Consider the following 23,244-nt stretch of genomic DNA (forward strand, 5'->3'; position numbering starts at 1 on the left):
AAATAGCCACAATTGTTGAATGGCCAAGTTGGCCACTTAGCCAAACCTTTGAATTTTTTCAACAATCTCTCACTTGAAGATTTGATTAGAACAATCAGATCTTCACACCATTCTTTCTACCTTGTACCTTTATGTTGCTTACGTTTCTGACAGGCCACATGAGGATCGACACCAGGTAAATTTATCAGCATTGATTGCTTTCGTCATGAAATCTGCTATGTTGTCTTTGGTATGGATCTTCTACATAACTACCGTCCCTTCTTCCACCTTTTCACGAATGAAGTGGTATTGAACTCGTATGTGCTTTGTCCTTGAATGAAATGATGGATTCCTTGCTAAATGCAACACGCTTTGACTGTCACAAAACAGAAGGACATACTCTTGATTGTGCCCAAGCTCCTCCAATAGCATCTTCAACCAGATTGCTTCTTTACTGACTTGTGTAGCTGCTACATATTCTGCCTCTGTTATGGATGTAGCCACAACTGACTGCAATTTTGAAACCCAACTTACAGCTCCACCAGCAACTTTGAACACATATCCAGTTGTAGATTTGCTTTTATCCAAATCTCCTGCATAGTCAGAATCTACATACCATTTATAAGAAAGTTTGATCCTCCTTAATATAATGCAAAATTTGATGTCCCTTTGATGTATCTTAGGATCCTCTTCACTGTATTCCAATGCTCTTTGTCTGGATTCGCCATGTACCGACTAACACTCACACTGCTTGTGCAATGTCTGGTCTTGTGCATATCATAACGAACATTAAACTACCCACTGCTGATGCATACGGTACTCGAGACATTTTCATCCTCTCTTCTTCACTACTAGGACTCATACTGGAGGATAATTCGAAGTTAATAGGAAGAAGAGTAGAAATTGACTTACAATCTTGTATGCTGAATCGTGACAAGATCTTCTTCAAGTAATTCTTTTGTGAAAGTCAAATATTCCTATTACTTCTGTCTCGGTGAATTTGCATCCCTAGAATCTTGTTTGCTGATCCCAAGTCCTTTATTTCAAATTCCCTAGCCAGTTGTGCATTCAATTCTCCAATATTATCTTTGTTGGGTCCTACAACCAACATGTTATCCACATACAACAAAATCGTTATCACCAAACCTCTTAAAATAAGCACAAGGGTCTGCATTAAGTCTGTTGTATCCAAGGCACATAATGAAGGAATCAAATCTCTTATACCAACACATCGGCGCCTGCTTTAGACCGTACAAAGATTTGTTCAACCTGCAAACCAAGTTTTTCTTTTCTTTTTCTTCAAAACCTTCAGGCTGGAGCATATAAATTTCTTCTTCAAGATTTCCATGAAGAAAAGTTGTTTTAACATCTAGCTGCTCTAGATGTAAGTCCAATGTAGCACACATTGCCAAAACTACTCGAACTGTTGTTAGCCGAACCACAGGAGAAAATATTTCATTGAAATCAATACTTTCTTTTTGAGCATATCCTTTGACCACCAGTCTTGCACGATATCTCTCAACTTGATCCTCACCATTTTGCTTGATTTTGAAGACCCATTTATTACCAATTGGCTTCATTCCTTGTGGTAGTGACACAAGGTCCCATGTATTATTTTTATGAACGGCTTCAATTTCTTCTTGCATCGCCATCATCGATAGTGAAGCATCTGAACTGTTTATTGCCTCTTGAAATGTTGATGGCTCACCGCCCTCTGTTAAAAAGAAATATGCAATATTTCCTTCTATAACATAATCTGAGTATCAATCGGGACGTCTTCTCACACGATCTGATTGACGAGTTGTTGGAGCTTCAGAACTCTATGGTTCTTATTCATCATATGTTAATTCTGCTTCTGATGAATCTCTTTGTTTAACCTCCTTTTTCCACACATATCTGTGTAGTCTCTGACTTTTCAGTGCTATCATCGTCTTCTTTTCTTTGTATTTTATCTTCTACAAAGATAACATCTCTGCTGATGATCACTTTGCGGGCAATGAGATCATACAAGTGATACCCCTTGACTCCATCAACATACCCCAAGAATTTGCATTTCCTGGATTTTAGATCCAACTTTGAGATTTATTGGGAGTTGTACATCACGTACACAATACTTCCAAATACATGGAGGTTTGAATAATCAACTGGTTTACCAGTCCACATCTCCATTGGTGTCTTCAGCTCTATTGCAGTTGATAGAGCTCGATTCACCAAATAACATGTTGTATTGACTACTTCTGCCCAGAATGATTTTTCTAGGCCTGCATCCCTCAACATTACTCTTGTTCTTTCTAACAAGGTTCTGTTCATCCGCTCTGCCACTCCATTTTATTGAGGAGTGTTCGCCACTATGAACTGTCTTCTGATGCATTCTTTCTTGCAGAAGTCATCAAATTCTTCGCTTGTGTATTCTTCTCTATTATCTATTCTGAAACACTTGATCTTATTTCTAGAATCAAGTTTCACCCGCGCTTTAAAGTTTTTGAAAGTGGAAAACACATCTGACTTCTTCTTAATAGGGTACACCCAACATCTCCTAGAGTAGTCATTAATAAACGAGACAAAATATTTTGCTCCGCCTAGGGATGTAACTGGTGCTTGTCATACGTCAGAGTGAACCAATTCTAGAACACTTTTGCCTCTAGAATTTGATGTGTTGAATTTCAAACCGTGCTGCTTACATGTTATGCAATGCTCATACAAAGTAAGTGATACATTTGTTAAGTCTGAAAATAGCTTTTTCTCCACAAGGACTTTCATTCCTTGTTCTGACATGTGTCCAAGTTTCTGATGCCATAACATTGCATAATCTGAACTACATGAGGCAACAGAGGCTTCTGCTTCTAGCAAAGTCTCTCCCTTTAGCATGTACAAGTTTGCAGCTATCTTTTCACCTTTCAGCACCACAAGCGCTCCACGAAACACCTTCATGATTCATTTCCGTGTTTCAATCTTGCTTGCATTATTATCCAATAATTCGTAGGATAATAAATTTTTCTTCAAGCCTTTCACGTGCCGCACATCTCGAACAACTTTAATTGTTCCATCATACATCTTCAATTTGATGGTTCCCACGCCAATGATCTCTAAGGAATGACCATTGCAACTATACACAGATCCTCCTGAGACAGGTTCATAATGATGAAATCATTCTCTTCTTGAGGTCATGTGATATGTTGGTCCTGAATCAATGAGCCATATATCTGCAAATCTCTTTCTACCTTCCATGGTGGTTGACGCTTCACAACATAGAGCATCTCCATCGTCTGAAGTGTTTGCGGTATTGCCTTGTAGATTGGAGTTTTTATTTAGACTCCAACAATCATTCTTCAAGTGACCCTTCTTTCCACAATTGTAGCACTTTAAATTCTTCTTGCTCTTCGACTTCGATCTACCATGTTTGTGACTGCTGCTTTGGCCACGTTTTGTTGATCTTCCTCTCATCGTTGTCAACGCTTCTGCTTGTTGCAGATTTACTTGCCTGTCTTCTTTGTTCTTGTGCCGATTTTCTTATTGTAGAACTACAGCTGTAACGTCATCGAAGACTAGACTGGTGACATTACTGTTTGTCAAATTGATGATGAGTTGACCATACGAATCAGGTAGACTTTGAAGTAGAAGTTCAGCACGTTCTTGTTCTCCTGTTGTACATCTTGGGGATGTAAGCTGAGAAAATAAAGTATTCAACGTGTTTAAGTGCTCCGTCACTGAAGTAGATTCTGACATCCGGAGAGTGTACAATTTCCTCTTAAGGAAAATTTTATTGTGCAACGATGTGGCATCGTACAATTTGGTGAGATGATCCCATATCTCCTTAGATGTCTTCTTTTCCTCAATGCTTGACAATACTTCATATGCTAAAGCTAGATAAAAGTTTGCCATAGCATTCCCGTCCATCTCGATCCATTTGTTGTCATCTGTGAAATCTACCGGCCTTTCACTGATAGTTGTTAGACAACCGTCTTTCCTCAGGATGGCCTTCATCTTCAATTTCCACAATGAGAAATTTCTTCTATTGAATTTTTTAATATCAAATTTCGTTGTCATAGCTTCTTTTACGGATAACTCCCATTATTTCACTATCGTGAATAGTTCTCTAGAACCTTCAAAGAATGGGTAATAACTTCTTACTTTCTTATGTTGGAGGATCCACCTTTTGGTGGCAATCACAAAGATAATAAGCAGATATTACACACTCTAATCTGGCTCGGATACCAATTGTTGTGGAAGACGGCTATCACATAGAGCAAAATCGCAACTGATAATTTGAGAAAATAAAAAAGAAGATAAAAGAGACACAAAATTTACGTGAAAACCCCCTAAATAATATAGGGTAAAAACCACAGGCAACGGTAGAAGAATTTCACTATGAGAAAATAGGAATTACAACTTCTCTCGATCTACCAAGGAGAAAACAATGATAATTCTCTCTTGATAAAAGGAGAAAACAACTCTCAAGAAACTCTCTAAATTCTCTAGCATTGGAAGAAAGCTAGAATGCTTTAGGATGGTTTTGAAGCTAAATGAGCTAGGATATTTATAGTTGAAGCTTAAGGACTAATTTATAAATACCCTAAATTACAATGACTAAATTTGCCATTTACCCATTACATAATTTCAACCAATTAGCTGTATTTTTTCCACACTTTCGATGCTTTTCCACAGAAAATAGCCCACAATTATTGAATGGCCAAGTTGGCCACTTGGCCAAACCTTTGAATTTTCTCAACAACATCTTCAATAAAAATAAAAGAATTCGAATTTTACGAAAGACACGTATTCATCTTAAATTCTACATATATCCACCACTATCATTCGCTGACAACAAAGAATCAAATATACTCATGTAGGGAAAGCTAGCAATGGGAAATCCCGACGATACACAGATGAAGTAATCCACTAGCTCCAACAGTTACATGCTTGAAGATGCTCCTCACTTCACCGATTACCTCCGTGATTTATCGATACTTTCTCTTTTTATTCTCTTTTAATTTGTTCATGTATTTTTTTATTTTGAACAGATTCGATTAATTAGATCAAGAGAGACGAAACGAGGTGCATTTCTTTTCAGCAGTAGTGATTTTATCTAGGGATATAAATTAACGTAGTGTTCGGTGAAATGTTCGTGAATCATTCGAATAACGTTCATTTGTTAAACTATATGAACAAAACTTTTATGTTCATTTAATAAATGAACGGACACGAATAGAGGTGTGTTCGGTTCGTTTATGTTCACGAACAAATTCGTTTATCGACTCATTCGTTTATGTTCATGAATAAGCTTATTTACGAGCTCGCTTATTAACTCGTTCGTTTATGTTCACAAACAATTTCGTTTGTAAGCTCTTTTAATGACTATTTTAGAAGCTCGTTTACCTAGTTCTCTTTTTTTTATATATTTTAAATATTAAGAGAGAAAGTAGAGACTAAATTGAATATATGATAAAATTTGAAGATTTTACTTTAGAGAGAGACGAGATGCGCATTTTTTAGATTTTGTTTATCGATAATTATTTGATCGTTTTTGGATTTTAAAGTTTTGTTCACTGGAGAGAGGCCAAAGAAACTTAGCTTCATCTTTTAGTACCTTTTAAGTTAAAGATTTCTCTCTCTTTAGATCGATAAAATTGATTGGATAACGGTTAAAAAATTTACTCGTATGTATATTAAGATAATTATTCAATTATGGTATAATAATTAGTATATAAAGAAGATAACGAATCATCTAATAATTTAAGAAGATTCTTAAAAGATATGGCGTCTTTTAAGTTGTTATTTTGTTAAAATTAACGTTCAGATGGCATGTAATTAAAAAAAATGTCATATCTTTCAGAAATATTCTTAAAGATGTCAAGTGATTTAATCATATGTCCCTACATTATTCATTTCACCTTAATTGAGAAAATAATTTATCTAACATCTTATATAAATTGTTTTTTTCTCTCACTACATTATCTAAAGAATTTTACCATTTAAATTTCTGTTTAGGGATAATAATTAATTAGTTTGGATTTCATTGCTTTGTTAATTGTTTCATGAGCTCATATTGTTTAATGAGTAATCATCATTTAGGCTGCAATTTGGAAAAGAATAATAAATTAAAAGATATATTTTTATGAAATTTTGATGACAGACGATAGTGATCGTTAAAAACGATCCGTTAATATCGACAAATGGGAGTTAATATAAATTTTAGTACGATTTAAAACAATCAGTTAGTAACGACAAATGACATTTGATATATATTTTTATATTATTGAAGTACAATTTAAATTAAGGGTATGGTTGTTTACTGTAATTGAAATTACAGAATTAGATTTTTTTGAATTTTCGTGTTTGTATCACCTAATTCGTTTTTCGAAAAATATTTTTTCGTGTTTGTTTCACGTAATTCGTTTTCTGAAAAATATTTTTTCAGTGCTTATTTCACGTAATTAATTTTCCGGAAAGTAATTCATTTTCTTAGTAACAAAATTTCCTTTGTGTTTTCTAAAAAATGACTTACGGAATCATTTTCTAAACTTTTCATTTTAAAGAATAAATACTCAAAATAATTTTATTTTATGAATTTAAAATTAATAAAATATTTTAATATCATTTTCATCAAAATATTATTTATTTATTTATTAATATTTATAATAATATAATATTATATTTTTAATATTATATAAAATAATCAATTATATTATAATAATATAAGATATTATATTTTTATTTTAATAATATCTAATATAAAGTTTTATATATTTAATAATGAATAATATTATTTATATATTTAAATAATATTTTAATAAAGATATTTAAAATATACTAATTAATATTTTTAAAATATAATATAACACTATTACTTTAATAAATAATTAATATAATTTATAATATTTTTATTTCACTATAATATACAAAAAATAATATTTTTATTAATAAAATTATAAAAATACTATTTAATAATAAATAAATTATTTTTAATAATAAATAAGTTTTATGATAAATAATATTATTTATTGTATTTAATATTTGTAATAAATAATTTTTTAAAGAACTCTTCAACTAGTGAAAAAAATGTTTAAATAACATATTCCAAACATCATAAAACGTTTTCGAAATATTTTTCAAAAAAATGTAATTCATTTTACGGAAAACATTTTCCGGAAAACGTTTTCTAGAAATGTAATTCATTTTCCATAATTCAAATTCCAGGAATTTATTTTCCAGTAATTCAAATTCAGTAGTTCAAATTCCAGTAATTCATTTTTCGAAAAACCAATTACAAACAAACAGACCCTAAATAGAAAAGAGATAAGAAATAAAAATAAAATCCTCTAATACGACGTGGTTTTAAATATTACTATAATTGCATCAAAAATAATTTCATTTTAATTATTATCACATTGGCTTATTTATCTTTTATAATATCATGTTATTTTTTTATAGAAAGCCGTTAGTTTTATTAAAAATAGAAAATATCTAAAATTATAATGAAAATTTAGGAGTATAACCGTAAACATAAACTAAATTATAATTAGTACATTTTTCTATTATCATTAACACAAAAACTAGCTACATAGATCACACAATGACCATAAAAGAAAAAGGTTAAAAACTAATCATTGCTCGAATAAAATAAATATATGAGCAAATCTGATTACATCGGAAAATAAACCACAAAAGGAGATGAAACTATTAAAATATCACTGACAAATCGCAAATCATAGGCAAGCGACGTGAGAAAACTATCCACGGACGCAAAACGTGTATCCAAATTAATTCGAGGGTCCAAAGCAGGGAAGATCAACAAGATAACAAATAAGTGTCATCTTGATCAGTCGTGAGAATGCCAAATCCTACCCTATGAAAAAAAGATAAAAGAAAAAAGGGCAAAAAAATCATAAGCTACCAAAAGACAAAGAAAAATGTGACACAAAAACATAAATAGACGTGTTATAAAAGCAAAGAACATATTATAAAGATATAATTATTTTTATTAAAAAATTAAAAAACAAAGAAAAAAGATAACCGACGGGTGACAACCAACATAAAAACTAATGTCATCGTCGGTTAAATAAATTAAAGAAAAAAGATTAGATTAATCAATAAAATTGACATAAATTATAAATAAAAAAGGGGGAGAGAGTGGAAGAGAAAGAAAGAGACTAGAGTTTTTTATTTTATTTTAAATACAATGTTATTTTTAAATAATGATTTAATCATATAATAAAAGTTAAAAATAAAAATAAAATAATAAAATTGGCATAATAAATTTAAATAATCTTGATGTAATTAATTTATTATTTGAAAAAAATAAATTTTACATTTTATATTTTCACAAGAGTGATAAATTGGAGTAATAAATATGAAAAATCAGATACCATAATTATTATCGACTTTGATATCTCGTTTTTGATAGTCGTTTCTAGGAAGTATAGAGAGACCGATAGTTCTGTTCATAAATTCGACATTTTCGCTCTGTTCTTCTCTGTTTCTTCATTAATCTACACGTTGTTGTGGTTGTGCTCTGGTTTCTATTTCCCTGTGATAGAACTTGTTTCCTTTTTTCTATAATTTTCTGTTAGATAAGAGCTTTCCATCCGAGTGAAAAACCCGGAACCAAACAAATCTTTTACCCAGAAATCATCGGTTCCTGTTGAAATTTTATATAAAGAGAGCTTGAACTCATTAAATTTTCCTTTTGTTTTCTTTGGCATCCCCTTTTTGTTTCTTGGTGTTGGAATATGAGTGTTTTGAACACTTGCTAGTGTTTTTTTTATTGACAAAAGATGGAAGAAAACTTGTTTCTGAATTGTTGATCACAGCAGAGTAGGGTTGAGTTTTCTTACAAAGGAGAAGATAAAAGTTGAAGCCTTTTGATTTTTTTTTTTTAGTTAAAAGGGTAAACTAAATCGACAGGTGACCGGAAAAGAGTTGAATTTGGAAACATTGTCAACCAGCAAGAAAGACTCGGTTGAACAGCGAGAATTTGATCTTAATTTTCTCTTCCTTTTCTGTTTCCTTAAATTTAGCTGCCTAAACGTCAACATTTAGAATTTCTCTCCAGTCACAAATTCCCATTATATAACCAAATCAGCGACAATCTCTCTCTTCCTCTATCCCTCGTCTCCTTCCCCATTCTCTTTTCTTTTGTGTTCTTCTTTGTTGTTCCCTCTGTTTTTTTTTTTTGAGGTCGAGAGACAAAAAAGAAAAGAAGAAAGACCCAATCTCTCTCTCCGTCTCCTTTGTTCGGAAATCATGATTTTTGAAACAGGGTCGACACAATCTAACCTTGCCTGCTTCCTCCAATGCACAACTCCGACCGTCAGATCCCAATTCCTCCCCAAGGTTCACCCTTTTTCTTCTTCTCCTCTTCGTTGTTCTTCTTCTTATATGATTTTGATTGTTTATGATGTTTGTTTTGCAGAGTGAGATTAGGAACCTTAATCGTTTATGGCACCCTTGGGAGAGAGAAAAGGTTGAATTTTTCACATTGGGTGATCTTTGGAATTGTTATGACGAATGGAGTGCGTATGGGGCTGGTGTTCCCATTGCCTTGAACAACGGCGAAACTTTAGTTCAATATTATGTTCCTTATCTCTCCGCCATTCAAATCTTCACCAGCAACTCTTCAGTCAACAGCTTTAAGTAAAATCTTATTCTTCATTCTATTGGTTGGTTTTGAAATGTGAAGGCATCTTATTGGAATCTTATACAGGGAGGAGACTGAATCGGGTGATGGCGAGAGGGATTCGTTTAGTGATTCATTGAGTGATGAGAGCGAGAGTGACAAGCTATGGAGATGGGACGGATGCTCGTCGGAGGAAGGCGGCTCTGAGCAGGACAGCCTTTGGCATGCGAATAACCGGTTGGGTTACCTTTACTTTCAGTATTTCGAGAGATCAACTCCTTATGGAAGAGTTCCACTCATGGATAAGGTAACCATTTTTGTCTCTTTCCTTGCTTATTCCATCTTCTTTTTTAACTGATTGCATTGTCTCCTTGCTTTGATTTTGCATAGTATCTGATTGATTATGCTATATGCAACTGGCTAGACCAAGAAAATTTCTGCTGTGTACTTGTCAGAATATAAGCATCTTGTAAAGATGAGATAAAACTTTTGACATTTGAGTATGAAAATTCCTTTTTCTTTTGTCTTTTATTTTCTTTAAAGATTCATATTTTCCTTTTCTTTGATGATATTATCAAGTTATATCTCATCCTTCATGAGCATAAATGCTTGCATTTTCGTATGGAATTGATTTTGAATATTTTTTCTTGCCACAGAGAAGAATAAGTTATATTATACTCTCTTATTTACAGATTAATGGATTATCAAGAAGATACCCTGGTTTGATGTCACTGAGGAGTGTCGATCTTTCTCCGGCCAGTTGGATGGCAGTTTCCTGGTCTTTTTCTATCCCTTCCACGTTGATTATGTTAAACAATTCATAAACTTGTTTCGATATACTGTATAATTTTGGATTATTGACGATGGATTGTTATTTGATATCGATGATAATAGGTACCCGATTTATCACATTCCCATGGGAAGGACTATAAAAGACTTGTCCACGTGCTTCCTTACTTACCACACACTATCATCTTCTTTCCAAGGTGCTCTTTCTGTCCATGTTCTTGCTTAAAGCATATCAGTGTCGAGTCGATGTTTATATATGCTTGTCTGTGTTTATTGTTGGTTCAGATATGGACCTGGAAGATGACATCGATAGTCTTGAAAGGAAGCGAAAGGAAGGGGAAGGCATCTCCCTTCCACCATTTGGCTTGGCAACTTATAAGATGCAAGGAAACGTTTGGAATTCCGGACGCGACCAAGAAAGGCTGGTGTCGCTTTTAAGCGTCGCCGACTCGTGGCTAAAGCAACTTAGAGTCCAGCACCATGACTTCAACTACTTCACCGGCACTCGGCGTGGCTAAGACCTTTAAGTTGCTTGCAGTATAGCTTTGAGAACCCCATGGAAGTGACTGATCACTAATTTACCAAAAAAAAAGAAAGAAAAAATATTTGGTTTTGTACTTGGGAGTAAAATTGAGGATTGTGATTGGCACTTGTTATCAGAAACAACACCCCAAGGCCAACCTTCATAGCAGAGGGGGTATGTGTTATTGTAAAGAAATCGGGGTGTGGCCTGAAGAGAGTGCAGAAAGCGGACTGATTTGAAACTCTTTTGGCTTGTATGGCATGTGTTAATCTTGACCATAATTATAAAAAAGCCCCCCACAATTTCACCAATTCTCTCACCTCCCCCCCCCCCCCCGGCGCCCCCTCTGCAATTATTGTCTTCGGTTTGCACTAGTGGGCGTTCCATTAGAACATGATAATGATTCTAAATTGGTTTTGTCAACGAGGTCTCAGCATAGTTTACAAATGAATGTGAACATAATCTTGTTGGTTCAACCATAATGCAGTTTTGGACTGTTTCCCACTTGGAAAATAGAGGGAATGAGGAGAGAAAAAATGGAAACCCTGAATTTCAACATCATCATATCCATCACCGGACACATAACATCAGATCAGACTTCATCTCATAAAGGGCCAACCACTAACTAAGTGTAATTAATTACCAGACAACGAAGTAAAAAGAAGAGCTTGAGAGTGCAACATGTAACCAACATCACCTGCACCACACATGGGCCTTTTGGCTCTATGTTGGCTCCACTCATTCATACAATATTTATGTTCAGATTTAACTAAGAAAAATAATCAAATTAGTTCGGTCATTGTTGAGTCTTTGACTTTCCTTAAGAAAAACTTAAATCAAGATAAAATTTTGAAAATAAAGCTGAAGTTGAGCTGGAGTTGGATTAGTACAACACTTGGATTGTACCTGGCAGTCATCAAGAGATGAAGTCCAACACCCATTACAGGTGGGAAAGAAGGGAGCCAGGTGTTTAATTTGAGGGATGCTGTTGCATGTTCATCATTGGGTGCAATTCCTTTTCCAAGTTCGAATTTTCAGTTTCAAGTGGAATGCATAATTTATGTTTGGATAACTCTTCCTTCTTGGCATTTTTCTTTACAATTTTATTATTTTAAAAAATTTAAACTTTGATTTCATACTAAGAATGCAATTTATTCTATGATTGTATTTACTCTTTGTTGATTTAAATTATATTTGGTTTAATGATATTTTGTTGTAAAACTAAAATTTAATTTTCAAATTCACTATAAATTTAAAAATAGAATAAAATTAAACTTATATTTTTTTGGATAATCAATATTAAATTAAGAAATAGACTGTTATGATATTCAACGATAATCAAATAAATCTTTACATAAAATGACATCTTAATTAACAATTTTTTGCTTGACAAGTTAATTAACCCTTTTCTTAAAAATTTACAATAAAAGCCGACGAGTGTTGGTATAAGTGATTGAGATTTAAGAATTTGAACTTACAATGTCAAGTTCGAATTCTACCACTGTCACTCTTGGTGGGTAATCCGTAAATTATTATATAAATCACAATTGAGTATTAAGTATATTTTGACCATGAACTAGGGAAGTCACCCCGATTTATACTTTTTTGTATCTAAAATTATTCACAATAAAATATTTTTTTATAATTAAAAATTCTTAAATATAGATAATAATAATCTCAACGTTGATGTGACAACTTTATGTTTGTTCACTAAATATGTGAATGTGACAATGTTTAATTAAATTTAAAAAAAATAATAGAACATAAATTAATTTACCTAAGTGGTTAAAAGAGTCGTTATTATTTCTAGAGGTCACGAGTTCAAACACCAGCAACTGTAGCAGGGTGATTGAGTGTTCACTATCAAATGGTTGAAACTATTTAGAATATATACTATTTTATAATCACCTTAGCTTAGTAATAAAAAAAATAGAAGACCTATTTAAAAATAAAAATGATTATAAAATTTCTAATGATTATAAAAAAGTTATTAAAAATGATAAAATAGAATTTTCATTTATTTTTATAGTTGAAGAAAAAAAAAATCGAAAACCTCCCACTTGTTCTGGTTGTTGGCCAGGCTTCTTATTAGTGCATGAATTATGGTTTTTCTAATGTATATAATTTCTTTGTTATTTTAACGAAATTAGAATTTTATGTGTATAATTATATAAAATCAAATTTTACATATAATGTTTTATATTTAGATAAAACTAATATATAATTTAATATTTATCCAATCAAAACAAATAAACAAAATATGATTATCCAAGTTCTCCGAATATTTTATTATGATTCAGTTGGTACAAAGTTTTAGTCCGACCCTCTAGTTGGAATGATTTGGCAATCATTTCGTTCGGTTTACAGAATATAAGATTATCTTTAAGAATAAGATTATCGAAATGTCACATTACTATGAGAATTTTGTATTATCATGTTTAGTTTTAAAGATTACAGTGTTTGGTCGGATGAATATAAGATTAATTTCAAACCATATAAACTTTTTACCAACTTTTTAAATGGATTCAATTTAATTCATTTTATATTAATTTCAACTTAACATTTTATAATTATTTCATATTTGATCCCTTGTCCATTCGTATTGTTTAATTTATTTAAATTTTAATTTTTAATTTCATGTTTGTTCACTTTAGTCCTTAAAATTATATTTTTATTAAAATTGAGTTATAATTATTTATATTTTTTGTAATATACTCCAAATCATATATAATTACAATTCGTTGTTCATGAAAGGCGAAAAATAATCAACACAAAAATGACCCAACCTGAATTTTGTCTGTCAATTATGTGATCCGATCTGAACGAGATCCGACCTAAAGTCCAACCGAACTTGAATTAACACGGTATTTAACTTATTCAAATATGAACCGTTTTGATCTGAACTAAAATTAACCTGATCTGAATTCGAACTGAATCTGATGTCAAATCAATCTGAAAATGACCCGAATTGATTTGACACGAACATGACCTAATCCAAGTCAAACCATCCATTTGACCTGATACGATATGTATCTGATTTGACCTAATCCAACAGGATCTGACTGAAACCTGAACGATTACCTAATTTCACATCCGTAATTATAATATAACTTAGAAATGGCAACGGGTCGGGTTCGGGGCGGGTTTTGCTTGCCCCGTCCCCGAACCCAAAATGAATCCCCGACCTCGACGGGTTTTTTATCAGGGCGTCCCGTCAAGGATTTTTTTTGCTCCGTCCCCGAACCCGACCCGAAATATTATATTATATATAATTAATATAAAATATATAAAATATAATATATATAATTAATATAAAAATATAAAATATTATATATATATATAATCGGGGTGGGTCGGGGCGGGGATACCTTGCCCCGAACCCGACCCAAAAAAATCTCTGATACCCGACCCGAACTTGACTGGGTTTCCCCGTCGGGTTTCGGGTCATACTACCATCCCTAATATAACTGTTGAAATCATTTTAGGTTTAAAAATAGTATTATGAAAATTATTATTTGTATATTTAAAAATCAATGTTATCGTTAATTATTTCAGATAATTAATTAGATATGACCGAATACATATATAAAATTATTATTTTTATATAAAAGAATAATTTTAGTGTTTACGTTTTAATTTAGAATTAAAGTTAAATTTAAAAATCGATTATAAATAAAATAAAAATTAATACCTTATTTAAAAGTACATGTTATCTTTTTTCTAAATATATAGTATAAATAAAAAAAAATTGTAAAAAGGAATTTAAAGGTAAAAATAACAGCATTCACATTAAAAGAGACTAAATTGAAAGAAATAAGACTCTCAAATTAACTATTAATTAACTCATGTGAAATTAGGACTTCATTATAACATGTATAAAGCAAGGTGACTGAAAATACAATTTTCCTATGCAATTAGAAATATGCAATCAGGACTGCACTATAAATGTCTTTCTCAGAAAATAAAATTTCAGAGTTAAAAAAAAAAGGCAATTTAACTATTTAAGCTATGTAATGAGGAGACCATCGGGATGCAATTGGATAAGTAGTGGTATACGACCGCCATTGTTGGGCCTATTTTGCTACGTATTTGACCACAAATAAATTGTTTTTTTAAGTTATAAATATGTTATTTACTATTAAATATTAGATGAGATGAGATAAGATAGTAATATGATATGATATAAAAGTAATTTTAGTCCTTAAAATTTATATAGTTTATCAATTTGTTTATAATTTAAAATAATTCAATAAATTTATATAATTTATCAGTTTGGTTATGTCCAAGGATTCTAGTTGTTAAAGAATGTGAAATTTTGAGGAACTCTAAAATCTTTAATATTCAATAGATAAAAAAAATAACAACTGAATATGATTTCCGAAAAATACCCAGTGGATGTACCACAATGACTATCTAAAACAATATTATATATTATGAAATTTTAAAAATATATCTTGATTATAAAATTTATTTTTTTATTAATTTGGAATGATTATAAGATAAAATTTATTTAAAATTTTCTTAATATATTAACAACACATATACTCTATAAAAATATTATTTTTTTACAATTGAAGTCGTTTAACGAAATTATCTTTCACATATTTCGTGCCGTTCCGAACTTCATCGTTCCAGTAGTTGAAAGAAATATCAAGGACCTCCTTAGGTTAAAAATATTTAGAAATGTATGTACATCATATTTATTATAAAAATATGATATTATTATGTAAACAATGGGCATTTGCAAGCGTACTAATTTATTTCAGTAACATAAAACTGTTAATAATTTACGTGATCAGCGTGAAGTGAAAGGCGATTGCAAGAATCAGAAGAAAACATAAGCTCTATTTGATTACATAACAGGATGCAATAACTACATTACAAAAGCAAGAATGACAACCTCAGTATAACACAACGAAAAATTAGAGAAAGACGAAGTGAAAACTTTTCATGGAACTGGGTAAGACTTGTTGTTACACATGCACTTGTAAGCCATGGGACATGTTTCAGCTTCCTGCTGCGACGCACATACAAAGCTCACTATAACTAGCCTGCAAGGTGTGCACGACCCGCATGCATGTGAGCAGTCGGGCAATCTCGACCCTGCAACCTGTAGTGTGTCTGCTCTCTTTCTTTTCATCATCATCGGCCTGCTTCTTCTCCGGTCCGAACTCGATTCCGACATCAACCCTTCTCTTGTTCTCGGTTCACCGTGATCGGTACGAGTTTGCAGCCGCCTTGCATGCCTTGCAGACGTGAAAACAGGAACGTACAAGAGAAGGAAAACCAGAATTGCAGCAGCACAAACACAAGGTTTCATGGCTGGCTTTCGATTATGTTATTGTAAGTGGGGAAAAGGGTACTGGATACGAGGGAAAATGGTGAGATGGAGGAGCCATATTTAAAAAGGGTGGGTTAAAGAAAAGGGTATTGAAGCAAATCACAGGCAGAAGTATGGGATGATGGATTGGCATAAGAGAAAAGTCACATGAAAGAGGGTGGAAGGGGAAGTACCGATGATGAAGTTTTTGCTCACGGAGACTCACAGGTGTTATACTGGAATCGGAAGTGTTCCTTTCTGCGTGAATCCTGAATTTCCATATTTGCTCGGCGAAACATGAAACAATAAATGAATGTTTTGTAAGATTTTGGGAAGATGTTTTTATTAGTTACACTGGTTTTATGCTTTGATTAATGATGTTGCAGCTAATAAATTTGGTACTGAGGATCTTATGTGACTGCCATTAATGTTTGCAGATTTGTTCCGCAATGCGCATAAGCCCGTGGGCTAAAACTAATGGCGTAAATCAACGAGGTTCAACCAATAAAATTGTATTTGTATTTTTTTTTTGAGATATTCATATATAGTTTGTGTTTGTTTAAAATTTTAATGCGTTTATGTTTGTTTATTTACTTTTGAATGTATTCATTTTTAGTTTATTTTGTCCGCAAACATGTTTGTTTAATATATATGAATATCTTCATGTACAAATCTATATAGCGCTTGTGAGTATGTTCGTTTATATACTTAAAAATGGTAAAATTATGACACAAGTCCTTTAACTCCTTGGTCTTCACAATTTGAACTCCAATTTCACTCTATGTTCAGTTTAGCTCATATCTTCATCAATATTTAAAATTTTAAAAATTATAAGGAAAAGGAGGACATAGTAAACGAGATTATAAACAAGTCGATAAATAAGTTTGTTTGTATAAATATTTAATATTTATGAATATCTAGTTTTGTTGTTAATATAAATAAATTGAATACACTTTTGTTTGTATTCATTCATTTATTAAATGAACATAAAATTTTATTCGCATTTTTTATTTTACTTAATAAACGAACATTGCACGACGGTTGACGAAAAATAAATGGAACGTTCTATTCAGTTACATCGTGACTAAGAATGATGGAAGACAGTGCGACACTTTGGGCTTGTTGAAGGCGGATTACAATTTTATACAATTGACATCCACAAAATTCGGTGCAAATTGGTTGGCATCCATCCATATTGCAACAATGTCCTTAATCAAAGGGAGCAAAGCCCCAACCTCGTCCTCCTTATCTTCTCCCCATGTTCCATCGTCCAACAATAGAGGGAGACGGGAGACGGGGCATCTCCCTTGTAGTTATCGAATTTCTCGTTCATCGATTTGTTCGTAACATAACTCGTACCACAAGAACGAACAAACACGAATCGAGGGTTGACTACCACCCTAGATAGTCAACCGGAGAACATGGGCAGCCAATATCCGCCGCAGCCTTACTACGGTCATCCTCCCCCGACGGTTTACTATCAACCTCACCCCGACCCTAAAGCCAAGCGTCCGGGATCCAGCGGTTGCCTGCGTTGTATATGCTGCTGCTGTAACTGTCTTGTGTGTTTGATTCTCGCCTCTTTCGCAGTATCCATATTCATTCTCGTGTATTACGAACCCGAAAGACCTGTCTACGAACTCAAGGATTTCCAGGTGAAGAAATTCGATATCAAGGGCAACATCCTCGAAACCGACATCGCCGTTTCGGTCCAGGCGACCAACACCAACACCAAAATCGAGCTGAGGTACGCCAAGGACAACTCCATCGATGTCGGGTATTGGGATATGAAGATCTGTTCGGGTTCGTTCCCGTCTTTCGTGCAACAGACGAAGAACACTACGATGGTGCACGCGTCGTTGGGAGGGAAGACCGAGGTGAGCCAAAGTTTCCAGGACTCAATCGACAAAGACCAGATGGAGGGGAGGATCCCATTAGATGTAGAGATAGAAGTGTCCACAATATTTGTGATTGAAGGAATTAATTGGAGTAAGATGGAGACGAAGATGAAGTGCATCTTAGTCGTTGACAGTTTGAAGTCAGATAAAAAAACCAAGATTTTTTATAAGAAATGTGGGATTAAGCTTGAGATGACCTAATATCATATATCCTCTCTTGTTTTTGTTTTCCGGATGAACTTTGATTGAGGGGAGATTAGTTGAAGAAATAGAGCAATGTCTTTTCATTTCTTTGATTCGCTTAACGTTGTTTTCCAGTTCCCAGAGCAAGAAAACATACGTATATGCAGTTGTATTGTATTGTATAGTTTGTCGTGTACTGAATTGTTTTAATTATAATCATTCAACCTCTTGTAATCTAATTTAACCAAATTTGTATCCATTCATTCATTCATTCATACGAACTAAACTCATTAAAGACTGGCTAAAGGATAAACAAGCACTTCAAAGAAAGTAAGAAATCTGCAACAGATTTAATTCTAGCCGTTCATAAAAAGAATTAATAAATTAACTAAGGGTAAAGTACATAAATGGTCTCTGACCATAGGGTGTTGCTTTATTTAATCTTTTGACTATTAAAAGTTATAAAATGATCCCAGATTATAAGACGTTGATTTTTTAAGTTCCCTGACTATTAAAAGTTACAAAATGGTCACCCAACTATTCATTGTGTTCCAAACTCGTCATTTTCTATTAAATATTGATGTCAGTTTGAGTTAGACGTTAGCCTGATGACTGAGATATGATATAATATAAACCCAGAATCTCAAACTACTATCATATCCCAGTCAAGAGGTTAACATCCAATTCAAACTACCATAAAAATATACTAAAAAATACGATTTTGTATCACAATGAATAGTTGGGTGAGCATTTTGTAACTCTTAATAGTCGGTGAACTTAAGAAAGCAACGTCCTATAGTCAGGGGACTATTTTGTAACTTTTAATAGTCAAAATACTTAATAAAATAATATTCTATAGTCGAGAGACTATTTGTGTACTTTACCCTATAACTAAATTCATATGGAACAAAAATTCGATTCATATATAAAAAAGAAAATACTTAAAAACGTGAGAATAAAAATTACACCTCTACTACATGTGATTTTTCTTTGATTGCTTTAACGTACGCGCATATTGTATTTATAGGATAACAAGAAAATGGTTTTTTTTTTCTTTACTCATAATTTATATGAAACTTTAAGATTATAAGGATAAGATGAACTGACATTAAATAAAAAATAAATCATATAATTATAAGTTTATAAAAGTAAAGATTTATAATCTAAAGTAATATAATTTTACGATGAAGGTTTTGAATTTAAATTTTAGTTATACTAACTTTTTGAACATATGATTGCCTATTATTAATATAAATATATATTTGACTCGAATTTGATTTGATTTGTTTTGAATTGATTCTATCTTATAAAATTAAGTTCTTTTTTAAATTAGAATTTTGGATGATTAAGGTCAAGTCTTTTGAAGGATGAAGTTAAATTAGATAGGGTATGATTTTATGATGAGAAATTACCGACCCAAGATAAAAATATAATTATCACTTAAATATTTATGGATAATTATAATAATATTCATCTCTATATATTTTTAAATAAGTCCCTATTCTACTTAATAATATTCATCTCTATATATTCATCTCTATATATTTTTAAGTAAGTCCCTATTCTACTTAATAAAAATGAAAATTATATATATATATTGAGTCAGGTCAATCGAATATGAGTTTTTACCCTTAAAATTTGGATCAAATTTCAAGTCAAGTAGAGTTTTCTTAAACTGAGTTGGGTTGGATGACAGGTGACAGAGTGTACTACTCGGGTCAAAGTTAGGTGTAGCGGTGTTCAGTCGGTCGGTTCGGTTAACCGAATAAACTAAATTACCAAAAAATTATTAAATGATTGTTTCAAAATTTTTAATCGAATCGAACAAAATTCAATTAATCAGTCGGTTAACCAAATTAACCAAAATTTATAAATAAATATAAATAATATATATATTTAATATTTTCGATTAATTCGGTCGGTTAATTTGGTTAAAACCAAAGTTTAAACACTCATAAGGCTAAGTAATATATAAATAATATATACAATATATTAAATATTTAAAATTTCGATTAATTAACCGATTTTGAACCGAATTAACCGATAAACAAAGTTTGAAAAAAAATCTTAACCGTTAATCGATCGAACCAAAAATTAACCGACCGATTAATAAAAAAAATTTAGTTCGGTCGGTTAATTCGATTAAAATTGAACTTTGAACACCCTAGTTAGATGGACCAAAAACTCGACTTGACCTATATCCATCTCTGATTATTAATTATAATAAATTCAAATTTAAATATTGATATACAATTTTTAGATATAAATCTTTTCCTTTGACAGTCTTTTTTTCTAATGGAAAATGAATCTTGATTAGTGCATGTAAACAACCATTTAAAAAGAACTAATACAATAGCTTCCAACATAATGAGAATGTTCTTGTAGAACCATTTCCCAATGTCTCAAAACAAGAAGGAGATAAAGTGAGAGGGACATAGATGCTGCTTCCTTGTCAAAACAAATTTGATATTTGTGAATCAAAAGATGGGAAAAGAGCCCTATAATTCGGAACACATTTGTGCATGTTTCCGTCTCTTAAAGATTGTTGGTGCCGAAAGAGCATTAGATATTATTGTATGACACATTCATGAAAGTTGTCCCTAAAAATTTGTGTCCAAAGAAGAAAAGATATGCTTGTTCGGGATCAAAGGGACACAAGGATGTCCCCGGCTTTGTCGCCCTCTGTCCCCCGTATGTAATTCAACTTGATTGCCTCAAGATTTTTTTTCTTCATACGATTATGATTCAATTCATTATTTATACTTTTTTTTATTGATTTCAATTATGTTATTCTATTCATGCATAAAACTAATTTATCAATTATGATTATTATTGTCATTATTAGTTATATATTAATAACTAGGCTTAATTATAAAACAAGTGCACAAACTATATCGCTTTTCCTAAATAGGTGTCTATTTTTTTTTTAATAATCCAGGTACTTAACGTTACAAATGTTATCATTTTAGGTGCTCGAGACGTAACAGCTGCTAATAAATTCCGTTAAGTGACACGTGTCATACTCTGGTAATTTTGATATTTTTCTAAAAAAGTTAAAATTTTATTATATTTATAAAAAATCATTTTTTCTAAAATTATAAAAAAAGCCTCAAATCCCTAAAAATCTCAAACCCTAACCCTAATCTCCCTTTCCAACCACGACCGCTGTCGTCGACGTCGTCCTTGATGTCTCCATTGTCAGTCATATTTGTCCTTGTCGTCGTGGTTGTCGTCAGAGTAGTCGGGTAGCTTTAATTTTGCAATTTTGCTTTAGGGTTCGTGAAGTTTAAATAGTCAATTAGGGTTCTTCGAGTGGATGTGTCGTCGAGTGGATGTGTCGTCGGGTGGTTGTGTCATTGATGGTGGTTCGGTCTATTGGAGGTTCGTCATTAGCAACGACAATGAGCAGGGGTGGCCGTTGTGGGTATAGGGATTGGAATAAAGGTTTTTCAAAGTTGTGGGTTTTTTTAATATTTTAAAAAAATTTGGACTTTTTAAAATTAAAATTATTAAGTTTTTCATTTTAAATAAAAAAAATTCAAAATTACCAGAGTGTGACACATGTCACTCAACAAAGTTTTTTAACGGTCGTTATGTCCTGGGCACTTAAAATGGTGACACTTGTAACGTTAGACACTTGGGTGATTCAAAAAAATAGTTTGAGCACCTATTTAGGAAAAACGGTATAATTTGGGCACTTATTTTATAATTAAGCCTAATAACTAATAGATAAAGTATGAAATATTTGATAATATTTTTTTTATAAATATGAGGTGATTATAAGCTAGCATCAATTTAAAAGACTCTTAATCATTTGATAGTAAACACTCAAATATATCTGTAGACGACATGCTTATACCTGAGATCTATAGGGATAACATCATCCCTTTAATTGTTGAAGTTGTTTGATTCGTGCACATTTAATAATATTATTGTGAGTTAATTACATCATATGTACCAAAACTATGACTTTTTTTAAATTGGTAATTAAACTTTTAAATATTTTAATTTCATTCCCAAACTATGACCCTTATTATAAATTGGTCCCCAACTTTTGAATCTTCCCATTTCATCATGAAACTATGACTCTCATTTCAATTTCATCCTGAAACTATGACCCTTATTTTAAATTGGTCCCCAACATTTGAATCTTCCAATTTCATCTCCAAATTCATCCAAATATGTAATTAGTTTCAATCATAGTTTAACAAAAAAATATTTTTAAAAAATATATAATAATATAACTTGATCTAACAATTTTATTAACAAGAGATGTGATTAGTATATGCATATAGTTTGCAATTGAACTGAAATGTTATAAAAGTTTGAGGACTCATCTAAAATGAAAGTCATAGTTTAAGGATGAAACTAAAATGTTTAAAAGTTTGAGGACTAATTTAAAATGGTAATCATAGTTTAATGATGAAATTGAAATTTTAAAAGTTTAGGAATCAATTTAGATGAAAAATCATAGTTTGAAGACATGTGATGCAATTAACTTTATTATTATTTATGGATATAAGTTATAACATTAATATAACAAGTAATTAATATATGTTATTAATAAATATTAGTTGGTTAAGATTGATACAACTTTAATTATCAATCAAAATACAGGTTGAATATATGTAAATAATAAATTAGTTAATTTTTAGTTATGATGATTAATCCATCGAGTGATCTTAGTTGTAAAGGAAGTGTTATTCTCTAAAGGTTGAGTTCAAACAATTACATTTGCACAGTATATGGACAATGTTAATGGTCAAGAAAGATTTTCAATAAATATTACATTGTAATTAATCCATATTATCCTCTTTAAAATATTATATAATAATTTAAATGATCAAAACCATAAAATTTAAAGATTTTGACACATCAATGAATATGATTATATTTTTATATTTAGTTATTATTCTTAAGGATAATGACACAATAA

The 23,244-nt window shown here is 31.7% G+C and overlaps 3 protein-coding genes across 4 annotated transcripts; 2 read left to right on the plus strand and 1 right to left on the minus strand.

Moving 5' to 3' along the window:
- Nucleotides 1–3,180: 3,180 nt before the first annotated feature.
- On the minus strand, nucleotides 3,181–16,227 carry LOC120175531 (protein EPIDERMAL PATTERNING FACTOR 1-like). The gene is made up of 2 exons (XM_039182135.1): nucleotides 15,853–16,227; nucleotides 3,181–3,192 (listed from the first exon to the last, which is right to left on the minus strand). Exon 1 carries the CDS (start codon nucleotides 16,225–16,227, stop codon nucleotides 15,856–15,858), a length of 372 nt encoding a protein of 123 aa, XP_039038066.1. The 3' UTR covers nucleotides 3,181–3,192; nucleotides 15,853–15,855.
- Nucleotides 8,783–23,039, plus strand: LOC120175656. 2 transcript variants are annotated; one of them, XM_039182261.1, is made up of 7 exons: nucleotides 8,783–9,312; nucleotides 9,392–9,612; nucleotides 9,683–9,902; nucleotides 10,288–10,373; nucleotides 10,490–10,581; nucleotides 10,670–10,911; nucleotides 23,028–23,039. In XM_039182261.1, exons 1-6 carry the CDS (start codon nucleotides 9,223–9,225, stop codon nucleotides 10,900–10,902), a joined length of 942 nt encoding a protein of 313 aa, XP_039038192.1. In that variant the 5' UTR covers nucleotides 8,783–9,222; the 3' UTR covers nucleotides 10,903–10,911; nucleotides 23,028–23,039. The 2 variants fall into 2 exon arrangements, with proteins under 2 accessions (XP_039038192.1, XP_039038191.1); XM_039182260.1 differs by having other exon boundaries at nucleotides 8,827–9,312; nucleotides 9,392–9,609; nucleotides 9,680–9,902.
- Nucleotides 17,649–18,326, plus strand: LOC120175532 (NDR1/HIN1-like protein 13). Its single transcript, XM_039182136.1, has one exon. The coding sequence runs from the start codon at nucleotides 17,649–17,651 to the stop codon at nucleotides 18,324–18,326; it is 678 nt and encodes a 225-aa protein (XP_039038067.1).
- Nucleotides 23,040–23,244: the final 205 nt, after the last annotated feature.

Source organism: Hibiscus syriacus, unplaced genomic scaffold, assembly GCF_006381635.1.
Source record: "Hibiscus syriacus cultivar Baekdansim isolate YM2019G1 unplaced genomic scaffold, ASM638163v2 tig00112206_pilon, whole genome shotgun sequence".
NCBI lineage: Eukaryota > Viridiplantae > Streptophyta > Magnoliopsida > Malvales > Malvaceae > Hibiscus > Hibiscus syriacus.